General features: G+C 42.8%; 2 protein-coding genes across 2 annotated transcripts in view; one reads left to right on the top strand and one right to left on the bottom strand.

The window, feature by feature from the left end:
• Nucleotides 1-1,311: 1,311 nt before the first annotated feature.
• LOC306696338 (P2Y purinoceptor 14-like) lies at nucleotides 1,312-2,948 on the top strand (the record flags this gene model as incomplete). The annotated part of the gene is made up of 3 exons (XM_079159923.1): nucleotides 1,312-1,458; nucleotides 1,825-2,084; nucleotides 2,375-2,948. 3 exons carry the CDS (start codon nucleotides 1,312-1,314, stop codon nucleotides 2,946-2,948), a joined length of 981 nt encoding a protein of 326 aa, XP_079016049.1.
• Nucleotides 2,949-15,791: 12,843 nt separating this feature from the next.
• The window catches only part of LOC306696605 (noelin-2-like), a gene marked incomplete at both ends in the record, with an annotated part of 20,511 nt that continues 12,861 nt past the window's right edge, over nucleotides 15,792-23,441 (bottom strand). Inside the window, 5 exons of the mRNA XM_079160262.1 lie at nucleotides 15,792-16,112; nucleotides 17,311-17,484; nucleotides 17,575-17,751; nucleotides 21,983-22,089; nucleotides 22,528-22,747. Coding sequence (XP_079016388.1) covers nucleotides 15,792-16,112; nucleotides 17,311-17,484; nucleotides 17,575-17,751; nucleotides 21,983-22,089; nucleotides 22,528-22,747 — 999 coding nt within the window. The remainder of the gene's footprint in view (nucleotides 16,113-17,310; nucleotides 17,485-17,574; nucleotides 17,752-21,982; nucleotides 22,090-22,527; nucleotides 22,748-23,441) is intronic.

Genomic DNA, 23,441 nt, shown 5'->3' with positions numbered 1-23,441 from the left:
CGTCACTAGCTCTGACCTTTGCTCACGTGGAAGCTTTTACATTTGAGTCCATCACAAAAAAGGATCCTAATTGACTTTTCCATTGGCATTGTTTGTCATGCTGAGCAATATCAGATTTTGTAATTCCACAATGAATTCCTGAGCGTTTACATTTTGACCTTTCCCACGATGCATATGGTCTTTGCAGAGCCGGAGGTGTTTTTTCCAAAAACCAAGCACTTTCTCAGTGGCTGTTGGGCCCCGCCAGGGTTGAACCATATCACATTTTACATTTTGTGATTTTCACACAGATTACTGCCACATCAGCAGTAACGTGTGTCAAACTGTGAGTGGTTCTGTGTTCTTTCCATCACTCATCTATGCTCATGAGCTTTGGGGTAGTGAACAAAACTAAATCACGGATATAGTGGCTGAATTTATTTGGCAGCACTCGGTTGTGTGGAAACGCTTGGAGGGGAATCGCTGATTCTTTGCAACAGTTTGGGACAGCTGATGAAGGACGCCTCCTGGACATCACAAGCTACTCAAACTGGAGTGGATCTTACCGCTGCAGACCCAAAACACTGGAGGGATTACACTGTGTATCCCACAAGGCCTTATGGCTCAGAAGGGACGTGGCTAGAAAGCTGTCTGGGCTGCCTTCAGACCTGGATAAGCAGCGGAAATATGGATCAATGGATTCATTTAGAAAAAAAAGCACAAAAGTGGGATCAACAATGTCAAAAGAATGTATCTTCTATTGGCCGACAGACTGGCATTGCAACTGAGAGCTCGACACGAAAAAGAGTCTTCAGTGGTAATTGTGGCCTCTTCAAAGGAGCTACAAAAGAAGATAAAATTACGCCTCAACAGCTGTGTGTGAGCAGGAACGTGTGTGGTTTTACAATTTTTTTTAGTAGAGGTGCTATCTTACTCGGAAACCATCATAACCACATGGCTGTACTGCTGTGAAGACGGATGTAGTTCAGTTAAAAGTATTTATTTTGGACGTCCACACTGACAGTTACAGACAGGTAAATGCCGCCATTTCATCCTCTCTTCGTTGCACTTTTACTGTTTCAATGCTGGATTTTATAAATATATCTATGGGCTGAAAATGACATACTGATGCTGATAAGGTATTATTATTCATAATCATACGGTCAGCTGACCATTAAGTAGGATATATGAAACAGTGTTGATGATACAATGAAGACTCTAAATTGATTTGAAACCATCCATTTGTTCCTTTAAGTGATACATCTTGATCTTTTTGTCTTCTTGGACTGACTGTGAAAATGAAGATTTGTAATTTGGGTTCACCGCTGTAAAATGAGTGACCAAGAAGGAGAGGAAGTGCGTTCAGCCTTCAATATATCAGTCACAAACCAGACCAAAGACGACGGCTTGACCCCCTGTGATCATGTGGACGGGTCAGCCTACCTCTTCTTCGTGATGGTCCACAGTCTCGTGTTTCTGGTGAGTTTCAACAATTCAGATCAATTTCCTTCTTCAACACAATACACGCAAGTGTCAGTCTGTTCAGATGTTTTATGCCTTTTTTCATGGGAGGAAACATTTTCATGAGTTAGATAATGTTTTCCTGAGGAAATGAAACTCGTCATGATTTCATTCTTTCACCGAAATCTTTTCAGCTATCAGGATGTTTTTTGGTTGGGCTCATACAAGCTTCATTTTTACTGACTTGTGTAAAAGACTTTTGATTCCCTGATTGGGTAGAAAATGATCATCTTATGTCCATCAGGTCAAATCCAAAATTCTTTTGACTGACTGTAAATGTTGCAAATTGTAAATTCCTCCATCGTCACCATGTTTCCTCTCCAGGTGGGTCTCCCCCTCAACGGCTTCATCGTGAAGTTTTACTTCTGCCGAGCTCAGCAGAAGGCGTCCAGCAGCATCACGGTCTACCTGAAGAACCTGGCAGCCGCCGACTTCCTGCTCTGCCTCTGTCTCCCAATCCGCATCGCCAAGTACGCCAGCAACTCCCCCACCGTCCACTCGATCAACTGCAACTTTGCCACCGCCGTCCTCTTCCTCAACATTTACGCCAGCATCATGTTCATGGGCTACATCGCCGCTAACAGGTAGGCCAGTTTGAAGTTTGATTCTCTTGTTGCATAAAACAGACTTCACAATTGCATCAATACAAACAGGAACACACCAATGTCATGTTTTTTTCTGTCAACACACAAAACTACTGGAGTGAAAGTTGTGTTTCCTTTTGAAGAGTAGGAGAAGAGTGATTCTTGGCGCCAAGCAGATCACATTCCCACGTCAAACACACAAAGTTTCCACTTGAGGGCAGCAGGTGAATGCTGAACTCAAAACTGTTATTCATTGAAGTCCTCCAATGACGCCTCTCTCTCCTCTGCAGGTATCTGAAGGTTGTTCAACCTTTAGGAACTCACATCCTGCAGACGGTGCGTGCCGCTCACATCGTCTCCACTGTAACCTGGGTTTTCCTCCTGGCCGTGACCAACGCCTTCGTCATCCTGTCGTTCCACGGCCAGAAACCTTTCACCTCTGTCCTGGTGAGATGCGAAGGCTCGAGCAACGGCCAGTTCAGCTCGCTGTACAAGATCACACACACCTGCTCCACCGTCATGTTCCTGTCTGTCCTCGTCTCCCTGGTCTTCTTCTACTACAGCACCGCCCGGCAGGTGTCGCTGGCACAGCAGAGGCAGCCGGCATCCTCCGGCTCCACGAAGCTTGCGAAGTCACGCAGGAACATGTTAGTGCTGGTCAGCGTCTTCTGCTTTTGCTTTGTCCCCTACCACCTGGTTCTCCTTCCCAAAGCGTTCCTGTGGAGCTGCTCATGGAGCAAGTTTCTCCACTACGCGACGGAGGTCACCATCGTAATGTCAGTTCTCAACGTCTGCCTGGACCCGATCATCTACTTCATCCTCAGCAAGAAGTTCAGGACCCAGATTAGGCTGTTTGGAAACTGATAGTTACTGTTCATAACCTTTGAAAAGCCAACAATGTCAATATAACAGGTTAATTAATAATTGCAAAAAATTATAACATAACGGGCCATTACATAATGAATGCAATGTAATAATTCCACCTAACGCATTAACTATTGTTAAAAACAGGTGAGGCATTATAACTAAGGCTGGGCAAGTTAACGCGTTATTAATGCGTTAACGCATTAATTGATTAACGCCGACAATTATTTTATCGCGCGTTAACGCAGTTTTTAAAATTTTTTTTTTATTATTAAGCGGACATTTTTATCACAAGAACCAGGCAGCTAGCGGTGAACAGCTGTTTGTGTGGCGTGTCTTCCGTCTCTTCCTGTTTCCTTCACCTACATTCCCCTGGGTCCTAAGTCCCTCCATGTACAGCTTCTTATCACCCTCTACGTACCAACGTACATTTAAAACAAATACCACACATATTACGGTACTCAGCATTGCATATGTGTCTGACCAAAATACCCCAAAAAGCAAAAAAGCAATGATTTATTTAAATGAATTTTGCGCATAACAATGCGATTAATCGCAAAAAATCATGCGATTAATCGCGATTAAAAATTGTAATCGTTGCCTAGCACTAATTATAACATAATTGTGAATAATGTAAGAAAGATTTGAATAAAAAGTAATAATGCTAAACAAATTAACTGCTCATTACAAACAAACATGATTCTAAAAAATGACAATACATCAATTAAAAAAATTAATAATGTGAAACAAAAACATTTTGTACATAATGTAACAAACAACTGTAATAAAAACGGATGATGTAATAATTGCAAATTATATATTAACTGTGAACAATGTTACATGTTAAAAAGTGTAATAAAACGTGTAATGTAATAACTGCTTCAAATGAAACATTCTCCATATAAAGTCATTGCTTGTTACATTTTGATTGATGACAGTACATTATAATTTCAGTGGCAATTTAAATTCTTAATTTTCTGACCAACACAAAGGTGACAGGAAGGGAAAATGTATTCACGACATTTGCAGGATGTTGAGCACCGCACAGGTCACCATGCACATGGAAGGATCAACATCAGCAGGAAGACTGTAGTACGTATGTGTACGTGTATGTGTAGTATGTGTAGTATGTGTAGTATGTAGTATAGTCATCGCATTACCATGAATCCTGCGGGGAACTGTCTGTACCAAACTTCATGACAATCCATCCAATAGTTTTAGACATTTCACTGAAAACCTACAAATGTCACCCTCGTGGCGCTATTGAGGAAAAGTCATTAGTCTTTAGTCATTAGTGTCTGTACAAAATGTGCCATCCGGTAGTTGATATTTCAGTCTGCATCAGAAATAGTGGTCGAGCAGACCAACAATCCCAATAACCACCATTATCTTATAAATACTGTATCAGTGTTTCATTTGACTTTGATGTCCTGTACTTGAAAACAACAAGAGAAGCTGTGCACCTCCTTTTCCTCTCCTCTGATCTCCCTGCCAGAGGAGCTGTTTGACTTTAACAGCTCAGTTATTGATGGCTCTTCTCTAACACAGAGAGAAAAATCAAACCCCGGGCCTTCGCTGAATGATGAACCAAGAGAAGGCCAATGACGGTCAATCTTTCTTCTGTTCTCATATATTACTCCGGCTTCTCTCGCTCGCTCTTTTTATCTCAATCTTTGTGTCAGGTGGCTCATTGGTTCAGAGAAAGAGAGAGAGAAAGGTGTAGCTGCTGATCATCTGACAGGTTTTGTTCCTGTCGACATATAATCCATGTTAATAAATGGCTTTTGAGGTCATCGCGATATAGCCGGAGGGAAAATAGAAGAGGTAGAGCGGGAGGCAGAAAATAGGCTTCTTTGTGAGACAGAGCTTTGAACAGGGTGTATATTCTGATACGCTATGTGGACAAAAGTATGTGGACACATGAATATTTCTACCACATGAGATTGTTCCACGAGGTTTTGGACTGAATAAATATATGATTTAACATATTTATATTAGTTACAGGTAAATCAACCCAGCACAACATTATAGATAATGCTACATTGTATTTTTCCAACAAGGAACGTTACTGTCTTATTGCTGATTCATGATTAATTCAAGCAGTAATTCAAACTGTAAATAAAATAAAATATAGATTTTGAAAACATGCAGGAGTTATTCCCTTCAGGTTGCAAGCAGCCGTAACAAGCTCCAAAATAAAACTGAAACGATAAAAGCTAGGATTTTGAAAGTGAGTTGGACATGTCCCCCCGAATTTAATGAAAACACAGCTATAGTAGGACAAGAACAGGTGTTTTCAGCGAACCAGAGGGCACAATGCTGATGCTGACCAAGTTGTGTGCAGTAGGGATGTCAGAGCTTTATCGCTGAAAACAGGAACAACGAGATCCGTGAGACTGAACCAAAACAGTAAAACATTGATTAGCCGGCCATAAAACAAAACGATGAGCTAAAAGACACCAACAAGTCATGTGATCCATTGTCAACAACGAAAACCATTATAACAGCTTTAACGTTGCTCTGGCGAGAGACTAAAATATAAAAAACAGTGCGTAAAAGTTAAGTGACAATACTGTATGCTGTAAAATATTGTCATTATTTATAATTTGTTATTTTGTGATTTTAGTTTTTCTTATGAAAATAAAGACTAATCATACGTGCAAACAAAAAAAACCTGTGTCTAAATGTGCTTTCAAGGTCAGAGTGTGTCTCGGGGACCATATGTTCACTGTTTATTAGCGTCTGTTCCAAAAAGAGGGCTGAAAGGAGTCGACTGTGTTTTTGCATTTGGCTGGTGTAGCTGTGAATGAGCAGCTCTCTTCATTAACACACACAGACAAACACATATGAGCACACAGTGACAGATGTTTATCAATGAAACCAGAAACCCTCAGTGCTGCAGCATTCCTCTGCACCACTGGATGGCACTGCTCCTCCTCTCTCGTCTCTCCCTCCACCACTCCCTCCCTCCCTCCCTCCCTCCCTCCCTCCCTCCATGTACTGCTCTTCTCTCTCGCCCTTTCCCTGCGTCTCCTCTTCTTGTGTAGGAGGAAGATTAAAATCGCCAGAGAGCACGACGAGGATTACCAGATCGATATCGGAGACAATCTCTTTCTCCCGTCTCTTTTACATGGTCCATCCCTTCCATTTCCCTCTGCTCTCTGCCTCTGTCACTCACTCGCTCTTTGTGGTTCATTTGTGTTTTCACCCTCTGCCCTTCAAGTCACTCATTGCTTTTGGGTGCACGAGGTAAAACCAGAGAGAGAGAGAGAGAGAGAGAGAGAGGGGGGGGGGGGGGGGGGGGGGGGGGTTGTGAAAGAAAAAAGACAGATACAGCTGTGAGACAGAGATGAAGATGAGAGATTGGGTTTCTTTTCACTCCACAGATACTATTGATTCACCGTGACCTGCTTCCATGCACAGTCATAATATACAAAGCTGTTAATTCATCACACAATGGCACAACGGGGAGCGATGGCACAGCCCATTTCATACACGGACACTAGATTCGTAGCTGAGTGGCGATGATTATTTAAAAAAAAAACCTGGAGGTATTTCTCTGTCCTCTCAGACAGACTGAGGCCTGAGGAGGGGAGGAGAAGGGAGGAGAGCGGAGGAGAGAGGAGGAGAGAGGAGAGGTGGAAAAGACAGAAATAAACACAGGTGCTCAGATCCAGACAGGTTTAAAATAAGTGGAAACGAGGAACCTTGTTTGTCCAGTTCCTGAGCACACAGAGAGATAGCAAATTAAATCCTACAAAAAGAAGATTAGTCAATAAATTCAGGTAAACACTTTTAGATATAGTGTGTGTGTGTGTGTGTGTGTGTGTGTGTGTGTGTGTGTGTGTGTGTGTGTGTGTGTGTGTGAGAGAGAGAAAGCGGGGTGGAGAGGAACTCATCTTTTATGTATGAGTGTTTGTTTAGCTGCACTTGCAGCTGTGCCTCGGTTACTTCCCATCTCAGTCACACACAGCTGACTAATAAACCCTCTCACCACGTTTAAACCCACCACTCGACTGAATGTCACTATATTTACAAAATATTATGTTCAAACAATGCATTCAGAAGCATAAAGAACACACATCTACGTCTACCAGTGTGAAATAAACATTAAATATTCTTTTAAGTTAAGTGTGGCGCTAATCTATTCACATTAATGGACTTGTTTCTTTGCTTGTGCATGTTTTTTCTTTTTTTGCAAGTGAACAGAATGTGTGTGTGTGTGTGTGTATGTGTGTGTGTGTGTGTGTGTGTGTGTGTGTGTGTGTGTGTGTGTGTGTGTGTGTGTGTGTGTGCGTGTGTGTTTACTGGCCACCTCCTGGTACAGAGTTCTGCCTGGGACAGTGACAATCATCTGTTCCCGACCAAACATGCATTTCCTGTATCCAACTGAGATCCAAGCTGGCCACACACACACACACACACACACACACACAGACACACCAACTCTTGCATAATCAACCAAAGTAAAGTCTGCCAAAAACTCATGGCCGAATCAACAAATGCAAATATCAGAAAGACTGACGTGAATAACGCGGACGTATGCAGTGACACACACAAATAAAACATGACTTTACAGATGTGTGTGTGTGTGTGTGTGTGTGTGAATCTCATTGATATGCATGAGCAAAGGCGTGTTATTGGTTCCTGCGGGCTCGTTTGGGGCTAATTAGAGAGAGTAATGAGATAAGAGGAGTGGGAGAGCGAGGGAGGCGATGCTCTGATGGATGTGGGGAAGGGGACGGCATCTCAATGAAGAGAGACTCCGAGGGAGGCAGAGAGATCAAATTAAGAGGATGAAAGGGAACAAGAGGGAAGGTAGCGAACGATGGAGTAATGCAGAGAATCAATAATGTGGGTTGAAAGGGAACCTCGGCGTCCGGGGCTAAACGTCCCCAACAAAGTAAATCATCTCCACTCTGCAGCAGATTTGATTCAGCGCACTTAAACTTCAGTCTTGTGGATAATCTTCAAACAATTATTTATTTCTTACGACCGTCCCCAAGTTGACACTGAGAACCGTAAAGGGATGTTAGGGTTCACCCTATCAGATCAATAATCGTAAAAATTCATGTGAACAAAACTATGAAAGGAGTAAATTTAGAGGGAGCACAGTGACAGCTGTGGCATCTTAGAAGCAGCATTACTCAGACAAAGAATTAAGGAATAATCTGTTTGAGAAATACGCTCATTCATACGCATTAAGACTTATTACCCATAACCCCCCCCCCCCCCCCCCCCCCGCCCCCCCTATAAACCCCCAAACTGACTTTTTTACCCTGTGTTCAGACAAAATGTGAAACAACTTTTTGAGGTCAAAGTCAATGGAAATTTGTGATTAGAGCTCTGGGCAGCGCAAGATAATGCATGAAAACATGTCAACTTGAGTGAAAAATGAATGTGAATCCCAGGGCTTAATGAATCTGCTTCATAAACATACAGAGAAGAGATGGAAAATGAGATTGACTGGAGGAAATGGAGCTGCTAAACAACAAAGAACTGGAGTTCCTGGTGAATTCAGACCGAGGCTGATCTGAACAGACACACACACGCTATTAATGTGTCCTCTACTAGACAGCTCACAGCTAACGTCTGTACAGTCGGCCCATTGGCTGTTTAGGGCGAACGTATTACATGGACACTAAATCTGTCGTTCTTCCGTATACCAGAGACGTGACTGTGTCGTACTTATTATACTGATCGGTGTTAAAGAAAAACGTTGATTCAGAAGGTGTGTGGTTGATTTTAGGTGTTCGAATATTTCCTTTATTTTCTTTATTTATCAAACGTCGTGAAATTTGCGCGCAATGCATCCTGGTACACGTAGGCACAGCCGGCACAGCTCTGCAGCAGAAGAGATCAGCTTTCTCGGTCAATATAGCACACACTGGGGAGTTTATTTCTTTGTGGACTACATTTACCATTTGCACCATCAGTGGCGAAGTTTTTCTTTCAAAAAAGCATATCTATGATTCCAAGATTGATTCCATTGAGTGAAATATCTCTAGTTGCAAAAATTAAGATATACACCGGAAAAATAAGGTTGTGTGATTTGTCAAGAAATTGAAAAAAAAAACGACAACAAATGAATCTGAAGGATTTTAAATGGCGTCACCAGAAAATGTATGCACTGCAGCGTGGAGCATGCTTTATATACATTTTCGGTATCTGCAGGCTGAACATATTTGTATGCGTGACACAATAACAAAACCTTCATCATCATCATCATCAGTCATCTGAGCCGAGAATACTGCCGTCTACATTAAGTTTATGTTCCCTCGGTGGTTCCGCAGTGCAGTCTGCGTGCTGTTTGTTTTATGTAAGCAAACGTTTACATCGTCATTTAGCTTTTTATTGCTTTTAAAACTCAAAGTTTGCTGATACGGCAGTTAACGTTCCCAGCTAAGACGCCCAAATGTAGCTTGATATATTCAAGATGTCTTTTGTTTTTATTTTGATTGATTAGGTTGCTTTCATTGCAACAGAAAAGCTAAACTAAATCTAAACATGAGAAAGCCTCGACACGATCAAGTTTAAATAGTTTTTAGTCTTATTTCATGCAACCCAGGCAGCCTTTACCTTCATAATAGCTCAACTTTGCTCCCGTCTATACTGATACCATCAGGAGTAATTGAGTTCTTGGCCAGGCGCACATGTGGATACAAGGAGCTGGGGATTGAACCACCTGCCAAGTGATTAATTGACAACCACTTTTGATTGATTCAATTTCTCTTTCAGCTTTTCTTTCACTTAAGTCTCTCCTAATTGAGTTGTATATATGATTTATGAAGTGGGCCTGGACTCATGGGGGAGAAAAAAGTGCAACCTCTTAATGCCGGCTGACGGGTAAAAGTAGATCGTCTCTGCACTGCAACCGCGGTTACACAGGAAACATCTAAACCAGATGTAAACCGTGTGTACCAATTTGTTATTTCACTGCTGCAACACGGCTGATTTACATCACCGCTAAAATCCCCAAGTGCATCAGAGCCCCTCAGGCCCAAACGAGAGAATTTCAACCTGTGTGGCACCGTTCCTGCACACGACGCGGCCCGACCAGCCGAACGTCGTCGGTGAGCGTCTGGGTTTGGAAAAACGACGCCCGCAGCTTCCCGTGGAGGTCTCTGATGAAGAGATGATCCAGGTGACAATACCAGCAAGTCTGACAGGTTTGTGCGCTCATGTGTCTGAGGGTTTACCACTGGTAGTGCAGCTTGATTCTAATTGGCTGGTTTCCCCTCCCCAATGTGCTCTGGCTTCTATTAATAGAACAGCAGCTTGGGTGGAACCTCATGCCTCTCTTTTCTCCCTCAGACCCCCTCATCCTCTTTGTTGCTCTTTTACACTCTGGATTTTTCTCCTACGTTCAACGAAGGAGAGCAAATCTGCCACCTTTCTGACGTCCTCCTCCTCCTCCTCCTCCTCCTCCTCCTCCCACCCGTTGGTGTCTCCCTTCCAGGCTAGTCTTCCAGCCTGTGTCCTTGTTTAATAGGCTGATCCCTCCGTCATTAATTAGACATGATCACGGGCCATGTGTCTCACTGTGCTCGGCTGTGCGTTTCGGCTGCGCATCCCTCTCCTCCTCTGTTTCCTCCCTTCCATATCAGGATTTCCTTTCTCAACAAAAAAGGTCTCTCATCTCTCCTTCCTCCTCACTTTACCTGTCCTCGTTCTGTTTTCTTCTCTCCCTCCTCTGTCCCCCTCGGGTGGTCTCCTTTAACAGCAGTAAATTATTCATCAGGCAGATATCCGCCCAGGAGACCGAAGCCGATGGATAGATGGACAGATAGAGATGAATAAATAAAGAGGTAAAAAAATGATATATCAGGCAACGTTTTGTCTGAGGATGTGTGTGTTTGCACGTAAGCCGTGTGTGTGTGTGTGTGCGCGCGTGTGCATGTGTGTGTTTGCACGTAAGCTGTGTGTGTGCGCGTGTGTGTGCACGACTGCGTATCCCCCTGTGAGGAATTCCGGCGGGTCTTCCGGAGGAGCTCTTCCACGATGCAGAAAATCAGAGCCAATGATGGTGATAGATGGAGCGAAGGGATCCTTGCAGCAGGGACAGTGCCAAGGCGACTGGGGCCTTGCCAAAGACAGCAGGGAGGAGGGCAAACGAAGAAGAGGGAGAAAAGAAAAAGAGAGAGAAATAACCGTATAGAAGCACAAAGGGAAGGAGGGCAATCGAGCTAAAGTCTCAGGGAGTGCATACAGTCTGCCAGTGCAAAGTGAAGCCAACATTATGCTCACTTGTGTCACAAAGCAGACAAACTTGTTATGTAACGCGTCTGCCACGATAACATCACACCGCAATACCAGACATGGACGTGTCGTTTACTGTGTGCAATAGGCTGCAATGAGACGTCGCTGAAAGAGGAGTCCCTAAACGTACTTTCATATTGTGTAAAAAAAAAAAAGCAGACGTGGGCTGTGATTGGTTGATACTCTGGCCAAAATAAAATGTCTTAATACCTTCGAAGGTTTTCTGGAAAGAGCGATGTGATTCAGTTCTAATTAAATGGAAATGGAGACAGTGTTCCATTAGTGCACTTAGCAGCTAATCGAGAGAGTATTTTAGTCGGCGCACAGCAGATCAGCTGAAACTGCTGTACTAGGCATGCATACAATTCACTATATATGAAAAAATAAAGTACCCCAATGATAAATCATAATTCTAACTTGGATTTAAATGGCGCAGTTTAAAAACAATGTAAATTCTTCTTGAAATCACCAACTAAAAAAAACTAAAAATCAAATCAAATCTAAACCAAATTGCGTTTAGGAAACTTTCTATCACCCAATATTAAAGGTAATACTTCAATTAAGGTAGTTTGATGACAATTTTAAACATGCTAAAAGGACTATAAGACTTAAGGAGGTGGTAATATAATAGCACAAATTAGGAAAATAAAAGGTGTTGTTTATAATTCTTTTGTTCTTTGTTCTTGGTTCTTGGATGCTGCTACAAAAAGTGCATTTTATGTCTTTATCTCAATTTCAATAGAGCTGCACCTAATAAGACCATGCTAAAATAAATGAACAGTTAGAAACAATTACACTGCCTGCTCAGCAACAAACAGCAGACAGACAAAGTTAGCAACAAGCTGGTGAACATAGTGGAGCATATGGCAACTAAAGAGAGATATTTCTCTCAAGAGATGCTGGAGAACAAAGAACGAGCAAAAAGGAGAATACGTATTGGACTCACATCAATCGGGTAGAGAGAGACACGACTCTAAAGGAATGCTTAGGTTACTCTGTGTCTGAGCAAATAGGCAACTGTTTGTTTGCAGTCTTGACTTATAATAGTCAATGTTTTCTTCCCAAGTGGCCAGAAACATCAGGTTTAAGGCACAGCGGCATTACCCTTGTGAGTATTAGTATCTGTCTCCCATTCACATCAATTGAAGTCCCTCCTGAAGACGAACTCAAGCATGCACTTCCTGTTTCTGTGTGTCCAGCAGCAAAATGCTCAGCATTTTTCCAATTTCACCTGTTGAATAGAAACAGCGTGTTTGGAAACGGAGAAATCAATATCCGAGTGGTGCATCATTTGCTTTTGCACAATTTAATAATACACAACCGTACAATGTAAAGCAGACTACAACCTGTCGCATTGCTATGATTATAGAGTCAACATCTTTTTTGTCCAGGGCTGAGTGAGGTTTAATTTAAATTGAATTGATGCAGAAGTTGGAGACCAGCTCCGTCAATTCTTACAGTACGACCTTGAAGCAATAAAGAAAACCTTGTTAAGGCGTTTGTATAAGCGCTGTAATTATATGAACGTCGCCTCGTTCTGGCTTTAATCAACTAATTACTGTTGTTGGAAAGGAAATGAACAGGGGCAGCAGGTTCACACCTGTTCTCTCTCAGGGCTGTTCAGGAAATCACACACTGAAGAAGTAGAAGTCAGCGGAGCAGGCTGAGGAGAGCTGCGACTCTTTAAAAACGTTGTGAACTTCACAGTTTATTGACATACGAGATTGGATTTATTCCCCTTGGTGCACGGATTATTATTAATGTGTCTGCACGGAGAAGATTTTCGATTCATTTTTGTTAACGTAAAAATGTCATCATTCTAGTAATTAAATGTCTCTAATTAAACAATGAGGTATAGAGAGAAAATCATGTGGAGGGTGATTCATATCTGACCCGAATTTCAGGCAGTTGGACACAACATTATTACGGTCACCATGGCAACAGAATGGCCATTCGTGATGTTTTCACAATTAGATCCACACAAAGCCGAGCTCCTTTATTATCCTCCGTCGCTTTGTATCGATCCAGCGATTTTCTCTCATCAGACTGTCTGTTACACCTGCCGCTTCTTCTTTGTGTCTATAGGTCTTTTGTGTATCTACATTATGTGCTGTGTGTATCTGTGACCTTGTACGCTGGTCTACGATAGCATGTGTGTGTGTGTGTGTGTGTGTGTTTGCTGGTTTCCACCAATAGTATTGCCTGATCTCTGGGGACGTTACCCTCCGTTTTCAGCACATAATTGCCACTTAGACAATAATGAGCATTTTAACCTTTGCATCTGTGCTTGAACCAAAATCAAAACGACGTTCTCCTTTGAACTCGGATCCTCCATAACTCTACTTGGATCTATTAGGCTCAATGAAAACATCATTACACAAAGAGAACATGCACGGCAATTAACACTGATCCTTCGATTGTGACTTCAAAGAGAGCTCCAGCCAAAGACACAAAAGCTATCTTTTATGTGACGCGGGTCGGCAATGTGACCCCTGGGACAAAACTAAATCGACTGAAAGGTTATTGATGCTTTCCTGAGGTGAACGGTTAAGACGTTTGCCGTGCGAAACACCAGCTGATACTTTTCAGCGTGTGGTAGTTCCGCCTGGGGTTTCTGTCGGGCACAAGGCCTCCTCGCAAGAAACAGTTAATCTCTATTTGAGCTCTTGGGACGAGCAATGCAGCAACTGCACACAGTGTTTGGTAAGTGTTTATATCATCATCTAATGTGAAACACCAGACAGAGCTGTGCGTGCTGGGCATTGATTCACCAAGTCTTCAACCTGGTAGTCAAATGTTGTCTCATCATGTACCTCTACACTCACAGTTTTTTTCGACTTTAATAATGTGCTTTGTCGTGTTTTGCTTCATATTTGTCGTCGTGTGTGCCAGAAAAATAGCTGTCAACAAGCGCGAATAGAACTTTTGTCTCCCGAGCCTGGTGGACCGTAGCAAAGGAGGACAAGCTTGAGTGCTAGTTTAATGTCGTGCAAAATGCCATCTGACTTCATGCATTTTTTTGATTTTCTTTTGGTTTGTTTTTTAGGGCAAAACTTCCATCCATCTGATGACCGTCCGCCTCCATATTTGTTTTTTTTCTGAAGTCCAGTGTGATTTCTGTGAGATCCTAAGTCCCTGTAATCACCACTCTGAAATCATTCAGCCAAGTGTGTGTGGTGCTGCGTCTTGATATTAAAAATAAGTTAAACATGTCGTTCATCCTGTGGTCTACCATGATTTTAAAATCTGTTAAAATGACATGAGAGTGTGCTTCTCCTTAGACTTGGGGCGTTTTTTAAAGGGTTACTGAAGTTGCCTCGGAGGTGGCACTGCCTTCAAGTCAGGTAACAAAAGTCTCCTGTGTTTAGTTGAACGCCACAGACTAAAGAAAAGACTGTAACATCATCGACTGCAGCAACTGTGGCTATTTTAAAAGGTGTTTCGTAAATCCCCCTGCCCAGAGGTGGATAGTGCGGTGGTGTTATGCGCGCCCTCTGTTGGCGTTTCCTTGCCCTTTGTTTTGTTGTTTTCTCTCACCTCTGAACACCCTGAGCTGATTGAGTCCAGATGGCAGAGTAGAGGTAGAGAGAGAGAGAGAGAGAGAGAGAGAGAGAGAGAGAGAGAGAGAGAGAGAGAGAGAGAGAGAGAGAGAGCATCTACTGCGGCACAGAGCTCTTTGTTATGTTGTAGTTACGTTACTCTTCATTTGGGTTGGAGGTAGTCCTGTCCATGTAGGACTTCTGTATGGTTGGCCCTTTGCGTTTTCCTTTTGTATTTTGAGGTATGATTCCTTTAGTCTGCAAGCTACTCTTTTTTGTTTAGTAATAACTATTGTTCATTTAAATGAACTTACTGGGGGTTGGGTTTGGTGTCATGCTCTCTATTTGAGTCATTGTTTCTGCAAGGACAAATGAAATATTAAAAACAAGTTAAAAACCTCCCCTCTCCACCCTCTCTGCTCCGAAACAGAGAAGACAGTCTAGACAAAGTTTGACAGTAATGTTTATTGAATGAACAACCATGCTGACTGAACACGTCCACGATCACATCACAAACCCAGAATATCTCCATCAGGTCCTTCGTTGGAACTCGAGGCTTGAAGCGAGTTCAAATTCAGGTCACGAGCTGCATTTTTTTTAATTTTTATTTTGGGACGATACGACCTCAACTTCCAAAATCAATTCTTGAGACACAAGTGGAATGATACGCAACAGAATATGGATGAGCGTGAACTGTCTGATTTCTTTCCTTCAGCGTTTCTGAAGCTGAAGCGGCTCATTTTCCTCTTCATTGTGATGAATACTCTTGACTGTGATCTTTAGGCGTGTGTTCCACATCTGAGGTTTGTGTTTAGTTATTAGCTCAGTGAGCTGTCGCAGTCTTCAAGTCATTCAAATTCAAACTCAGAAAGCAATCATTTTCCCGTTGACGTGAATGGCCATTGAGTGTGTGCGTGTGTGTGTGTGTGTGTGTGTGTGTGTGTGCATTTGTGCGTTGTAAGTTGCAGTATCCTGTAATGACCCATTGCCTCCGTCTCTACAGTAACTCCCTCTCTTTTCTTTAAAACATTTACTATGCGTTGATCTATCCATCACTCCTGATGACGTGAAACAGTGTGACGTTGTAGAGCACCTGGTGTCCGTTGTTCCAGGTGTACAGCGCTCTCTCTCTGGGGTTGTAGTCCATCATGCTGATGTGGGAGTACTGGTTGTGGAAGGGGATGTCGGTGTACTCGTACGTGGAGGAGTTGGTGTGGTAGGCGAAGTGTACTTTGGCCCCGGCCAGGTGGGAGTTGGTGACATAGAGGGTGCCGCAGATCATGAAGGCCTCCCCTGCGCTGCGCTTAGGAAACCCCGTGTCCCAGCTCCGGAGGACTTCCAGCGAGCGAGAGTCCAGACGACTCACCTGCAAACAGAGAGCGACTGTCGGTCACAGAGATCGCAAGATCATAAAACGGCACACATGGTTTTAAAAAATCCAATCAAAAGCTGATTGAAGAGGTAAGATGCTGTTGTGTAAGACAACGATCTTCAAATTTCCTGTTTTTACAATCCCACGTTTGTTGAATTGAATGAGAAGAAGACTTTTGCACTAAATCACATGGTGTACTTATGTACAATCTTTTAAAAATATCAACAAGGGCAATAAATCTGCCCATATTGGCTGACTGAAGATATATCTGTATCGGCACATATGCCAGCCGGTAAGCAGCAAGCAAATGCAGTGCAGAAATGACAAAGAAATGTTTATTATGATCAATGTTTATGAAATCAGGCTTGCAAAGCTTGCCAGACCTGCTGTGCCTAGTTATGAAGCTATAAGTGCGTTTCCATCCACATGTTTTTCTGCACATTTAGAATATGCAAATAAGAAAAAACCTGAGTGGAAACGTTGAAAAAAAGCTTTTACATTTGGCTGAGGAGGAAAAGTTGGTGTATCAATAAATGCAAAAGGGCCATGTGAATAAATCATGATGTACACGTGACTTCAATGTCAACTGATTGTTTTCTTTTACCCGAACTTTAAACCAAATCTTCACCGTAAAATGTAATGCTTTACATTATTGTATTTTTTCCCCATTTAGTCCCCAAAAGGAAGGCGAGTCCCCACAATGTGACTGTGTAATCACACACAATCCACACAATACCAGCAAAACCCACCCCACACACACACACACACACACACACACACACACACACACACACACACACACACACACACACACACACACACACACACACACCCTTCTTGTCCCCTAGGTAAAAGCACAGGCTTGTAAAAAGAGAAAGAGAAAACTAGGCGTTTACAGTTTATTAAAATCATGTTATGTAAAACTTCAATGCACCTGGTGTTCATTATGACAAATTACATTATTCAACGCAGCAATCTGCCTCAGCTGTTTTAATGGATTTTTAAAAGCCGTGGGAGTGTACGACTTTTGGAAGGGAAAGCAAACCTGCTGACAGCAGTAAGTCCAGACTTGAACAAACACACCAGTGGGTTTAGATTGAGCTGGTCAGTAAACATTAAATGTCTCTTTTTCAAATAGAGAGAAAAATGTTTTTTGCTTATTATTATGTTTAGTTATCACAAGAGACTGTACCATAATGTTTCCAGCGTTTGGTATGGAGGTGTAGACGGCCCAGAGTCCCATCTCATCAGCCATGAGGTCGATGTCAGAGGATCCTCCCCAGCTGTAGGGGAAGGTGTTGTTGTATCCGGCTCCACTCAGGCTGCGCTGCAGCAACACGCTGCGAGAGCGGAAATGGTACTGAATCTGGAAAGACAAGACAGATGCATCTCTCACTCTGGCCTCATCTTTCAAACTGTTACTTCTCCTGCGTTTCCATTCCAGCCAGTCTCCTACCAGGATGTTGCTCTGGTGTTTGTTGTAGTAGAGCGACCCATTGTAGACCACGTGGCCGGTTCCTGCCCAGGGATGGGGCAACAGATGCTGCACGAAGTTCTGCCCCTTTGTGAAGTCCCCCATGGTTCTGTACTCCAGCACACGCCTGCCCTTATAGTAGCCGTCCATCGACCACACCTGATGGAGGAGGAAGGAGAAGGTTTACCTCTGATCTTAGCTCTGTATGCTGTTATATAAACTAACAATTCTGTTTCATTTACAGAGATCCGTAATGGTCACCTGCCATGCTCCCCAGCAACCTGATTAGATAATGACATGGTGACATGGTGTGACTGGCTTTTGGCTGGTACTCAGACGGCCCACCTTAAGCTAATGAAATCAGTGACAGAAAACCCTTTAACTGACCGAACAGCGGTTGTCTAATCATAGCTTAGCAACCATGACACGGCACCGCAGGTCTGTCGGGCTTTTGATTTGTCCACATGCTAAAGAGGTGTGCGTGGGGCTGTCGTGAGAGTGATATTCGGTGAGTTTAGAGGGTTGTGCTTTTTAAATACAAGCAAAAGTGTCTAATGCTGGCAAAACGTTGGCATACCTGGAAGTAACCTAACCTGCAGCATTAGTTCTAAAACCAAGGAGCTCAGCATTACTATGGTCCTGGATGCTGCTAAATCTGAGATGTTAGGGTAATATTAGCGGCTCTGTCTTGCTCTTTATTGTATTTGTGTAAATTCAGCAACCCCAGCCAAACCCGTTACACAAGACAGTGTTATGTTTGTCCAACACCCTGGTCACCCTCAATGATTTTACTCTTGTAAAAATGAAAATATGGAGATCAAAGCATCTGTGTTACTCCTCCAAGTAGGTTATGTTTTACTATAATGAGCATCCAAACAGAGTTCTGTTACATCCTTATCATTACTGCATTATAATACAAGATTTCTTTTATTTCTGCATGAACCATTAGCTGCTGAGGATGCTGAGCCGTGCAGCTTTAACCTCAGTCTTTCAGCGTGACATCATGTGTGTAGCCATTAAGTCCATATCTGTCGAGTCAGTCGGAGACCGTTTTCAGCCCATACGGATGTAACATTAATTAGCTAACAATCGCTAGCTACACAGCTAATAAAATCTGCTAGATGGTTCTCTCCTTCATCGTCCATAACCATCAGAGATCCCTGGAGGAACAAACGGAAAGAGAGACGACGAAGGGGGGGGGGTAGATGGGAGGGAAATTGTGCATCGCCAGCATGGAGGATTAATTACCCAAAGAGGGACGAGAAGTGAAACAGATGAAAGAAAAGAGCAGAAAGTGCTGGCAAGAGAGAGTATTGTTGGTGAAAAAGATGCTTGTTGTTCTCTCTGCAAGCAGAGAAAAGTAGAGGGCAGAAGAGATGGACCGGATGAAAAGGACCCGTTTTTGTCCTGGGTCAAAGAAAAGAAAATCTTTTTGCAGTGGCAGCACCATTTTAAAAATTCGAGCTAATTTGTAGCTGCACTATTTAAAATTCATATTGAATTAGAAATCATTCAGACAAAGGCGACTGATTGCAGTGATTCTGAGGGCCTCCAACAACAGTGTTTAAATGAGACTCCGAGGTTTGCAATGACAATGAAACAGACCGATTGCTCTCTCTCTCTACCGCCAACACTCTCTCCCCAAATACCACCAGCTTCACCAGCTAATCTGATGACGCTTTCTCTGTTTTAATTCCCTTTAAAACTGTGTTTCAAAAGGATCTGGAGTCCCTTTGTTTTCTGGCAGCTGTAATCGTCTCCCATTTGAATGCACCACATGCTCTACATAAACAAGCCCCAGACGCTGATTATACAACGAACGGCGCGTTCTAGAAAGTGAGCAGGGAGTTTTCTTTTTTTTTGTTGCCTGTTTTTTGAATTCACACCTTTAGTTTTTACAGATTGTTGCACCGTTTTCTTTTTACTCCTTCCCAGTTGGCCTGCTCTCATACTCGCCTAGAGGATAGATTTAGTCTGTCCTCATACAATACCTGCATGCCGTGAAGCGATCTCGTTGTGGTGAAACTACACTGTAAAAGGTAAACGAATAAATCCATCCGGTGCTCATATTTAGTGTTAAGTTCAGCTTGTCAAACAAATCAAGTTGGTATCATTGCCTGTGCTATGTTTCTGCTACCTTAGGTCACTCTGACACCTGTAGTTCAGTTCAGCTGATCCAGAACAAAGAAAAGCATTACACATTGTTGCCCTTTAGTTCTGGTCCGGGTTGCGTTATACTTTTGGGTTTAACAGTAGTTTGGGCTTTTGAAATCTTGCTAAAATTGTGTATCTACTACAGCAAACAATTGCAACTTACTTTGTTAGCTAATATGCAAATGGGCATTCCTGCTAGATTATTTAGTAATGCTGAAGTCATGCGTCTATGTGGGTCACAGAGACTTGCAGACAAGCAGACTGAATGGAAATTTTAAAAAACACACATGTTCAACAAAAAATTATAAGATGAACAATTTCTAATCCTTTACATGTGAGATTTGATTTGACTTGATTTGTCTAATTCAGACTGATGAAGCCTCATGTCATCTTCAGTTGAACTTTGTAAACACTTTCAAACAGGACTGCAGATGTTGTCCCTTATTTCTTACAGTGGAGTTACGCTAGGAAGGGATCGCTTCACGGTTAGTATGGAGAAGGATTACAGCAACAGCAAAAAACTATCTCTAATGTTTACTGCAACATGTCTTAAAGTCTTTCCCCCTCTTCCTCTCTGTTGTTTTTCTTTGTCATCGCCTCCCATGCTTCTTTCACACCATCCTGCCTGTCTGTCCCGACTGCTGCTCGTTTGATCAACCTTCTCCCGCTTCCCCCCTATACTCTCTTTGTTTCTTCCTCTTTCTGTCCACCCACTCTTTCATTTCCCTGTCTCCCGTTCCTGCTTCCCACCTCTTCATCAACAAGCCCCATTCTCTCTCTCTCTCTCTCTCTCTCTCTCTCTCTCTCTCGCTCTGTTCTTTGCTGTGTGTCTCTCATCCTCTCTCTTCCTCTCACACTTTCAGCAGAGGCATCTTGACAGATCAGGGGATATCCACACCTCAGCAGCTGTTCTCAAAGACAGCGACAAGTGTGTGCACATGCGTGTGTGTGTGTGTGAGTGTGTGAAGTACAATGTGTGCACACAGTCACACACTGATGAGCTAATGAAGAATTCATAAATGCCAAACTGGGACCCTGTGCAGACACTGTAGTCATGGATACCAAAGGATGGATGAGAATGACTTGTGTGTGTGTGTGTGTGTGTGTGTGTCACTAGTTCCAAACAGCTTTAATTGATAAGATACAGGTTGTCCTGCCTGGAAATTCACTGATAGATTAATATGATTTATATTTAAATTATTTGTATTGTAAAATAAGATATTCAAACTAAATATAATAATAAATAAAAACATTCCTCATTTTTTAGCTTAATGTCACCGGCTTCCCTTGAAAACGTCTTGCAGTCGTTGCTGCGTCGCTCGTAGTGTGAACGCAGCATTACAATCACGACCTTATGAAATATCAAAGGCTGACAAAGTCAACAACATGTTAGAATTGTTCACACCAAATATTGTTTGGATTCGTGTTTATATTTCTTGAGAGAGCTAAATTGCTTCGGTGTATTTACAACTTTCGTACAACGGGGCGCCATCTTCCAAAGCGGTATCCAGTTTAAAAACATTAAAAAAATTGTCTCTGTAACTGTTTATGGAGGAAGTTAGGCCTCAAGGAAACACGCTATTTATTTTGGTAAGAAACACTAAATGTAAACATAAGTTTATTTACAAGAGAACTCCACATAGTTCCTTCAAGGATGATAAAAGGGATTTCAGCAGGTTACAGCTTTCCCGATTTTGTTCATGATACAAATCCAGAACGACCATTTACTGGATGTGTCGAGTACCCGGCATTAACTCACAGAGAGAGGAAAAGCTTCCTATTCTTTGGACAAATATGCAAACAGACACTGGGACCAGGAAAGAGCCCCAACCCATAACTGTGACAGTCAAACTGGAAGAAGGCAATAACTGGGCTACTGCTGCTCTGTACGGCTCCTTGTCACCACCAGGGAGAAGCTCTAATAGGGAACAGGCAAGGGTCACCATGGCGATATAAATCACACCTGGCAACTGGGAGACAGTCTCCTTGACAACTAGCTTAATATGCGCCCGAGTGTGTGTGTGTGTGTGTGTGTAGGAAATGGGTGAAGCTTGTAGCGAGTGAAGACAAAGTGGACTCTGGAGTCATGTTGGAGAGGAGGCAGAAAGGCAGAAAAATGCATTAAGAGAAATATAGAACTTAACTACCTTATGACCACATTAACAACACCTGCTTCACTTGTCACGTACACACACACACACACACACACACACACACACACAAACTGTACACCTACCCTGCTGTCAGAGCTGGGAATCATTGCGTCAGTCATCCAGGAGCCAAAGCGGGACCCCGAGGCTCTCACGGTGATTGGGGTACTAACTGCAGTCAGACGACCACAACCTGGTAACACAAGATGGACAGAACACGTCAAATCTGAAATGAATGTTCAAAATATAGCGAGTTTTGTATTTGCATATATAGTGAAGATTATGGAAGGGAAGTAACAATGCGTGCTCATATTTTCTGGATTGGAGTGAGTGATTCTGCGTGTTAAGGTCACCTGGCCAGCTTGTTTGTAATCTCCTTTTGACTTTTCAAACTTAATGAAGTCTATTCAAGTAAAACACGTTTGTACCAAAAAGATTTACTGTTGAAGAAATGTTTCCGTACCAAAAAAACGACCACGCCAGTTTTCCGTTAACTAACCCCGGGGATCAACAGGGATACTTTGTCATACATTTGCTATATAATCTGTGGCGTTAAACCCCTTAAATGCCAGACATTTCATGTACTCTCCTATTCAACCTCGCAACCTAATTGGAGTATTACTGTCCGTACCGAGCTTGTTCATGCAGCTGTGTAGCCTCGTCTCCAGCAGTAAAACCCTCTGCTGGAGCTCCTCGTAGTCGTACGCCCCGACCTCTTCCTGAATGGCTGTCAGGATGATGGACAGGTTGAGGAGCTCCAGCCGCAGGGTGGCCAGCGTCTGCAGGTCCAATCGGTACTGCTCCACCACTGACAGAAGGGGCCGTAGCTGAGACATCTGGCCCTTTAACTCCTGTGGGCGCATTAAAGACAAGAGGGGAAATAAGTTAGAGGGAAGATGGATTTTGTCCGCACTAATGTAACTCTGTCTTTTGGCTGAGGCAGCTCGGAGTAAAAGGCACCGCTCCTTCACAGCCATCTGAGGTGGTTTATGTGTCTGGTCAGGATGCCCTCTGAGTGCGACTTCTTCCCTGTGGATGAAGAGGGCACAGAAAACACTCAAGGTGCTTTTCCATTCAGCTAATCAGGCTTCCTGTCCTCACTCCTCCGTCCTGCAGCCTGTGACCCACAAATTGGAAACACGGGATTTTTCTATGTGGACGTTTGTTTTTTTTACCAGAAAGCAAGTGTCTGGTGCAGCGTTTATTCAGATGACAGGAAACAGTAAGAGAAAGATGCTCTGTGGTGGCCAACAACATTATTCTAAAATGAATGTCACTGCATGATTTAAATACTGTAGATAAGACAAACTACTTGTGGAAACAGGAATAAAAGCACCAGCTGCGACTCTGTTATTCATTATTCATAACGTTTAAAGGAAGGATTAGTTGCGTGTATAATCTGAATGATGAATGAATCATAAAGGTTCTCTTGCAACTTTGGCTCTTTTTCTTCAACAGCTCATTTTGTTGTCTTCCTCTTTTCTTCTTTTTCTTGGTTAAAGTGAACGTTGGAAACATATACGCACAGTCCTTTACATCCACACT

Source organism: Pholis gunnellus (assembly GCF_910591455.1).
Source record: "Pholis gunnellus genome assembly, chromosome: 5".
In the NCBI taxonomy this organism is placed as follows: Eukaryota; Metazoa; Chordata; class Actinopteri; order Perciformes; family Pholidae; genus Pholis; species Pholis gunnellus.
The sequence above is the reverse complement of the archived record's forward strand: the minus strand, read 5'-3'. Positions and strand labels throughout refer to the sequence as shown.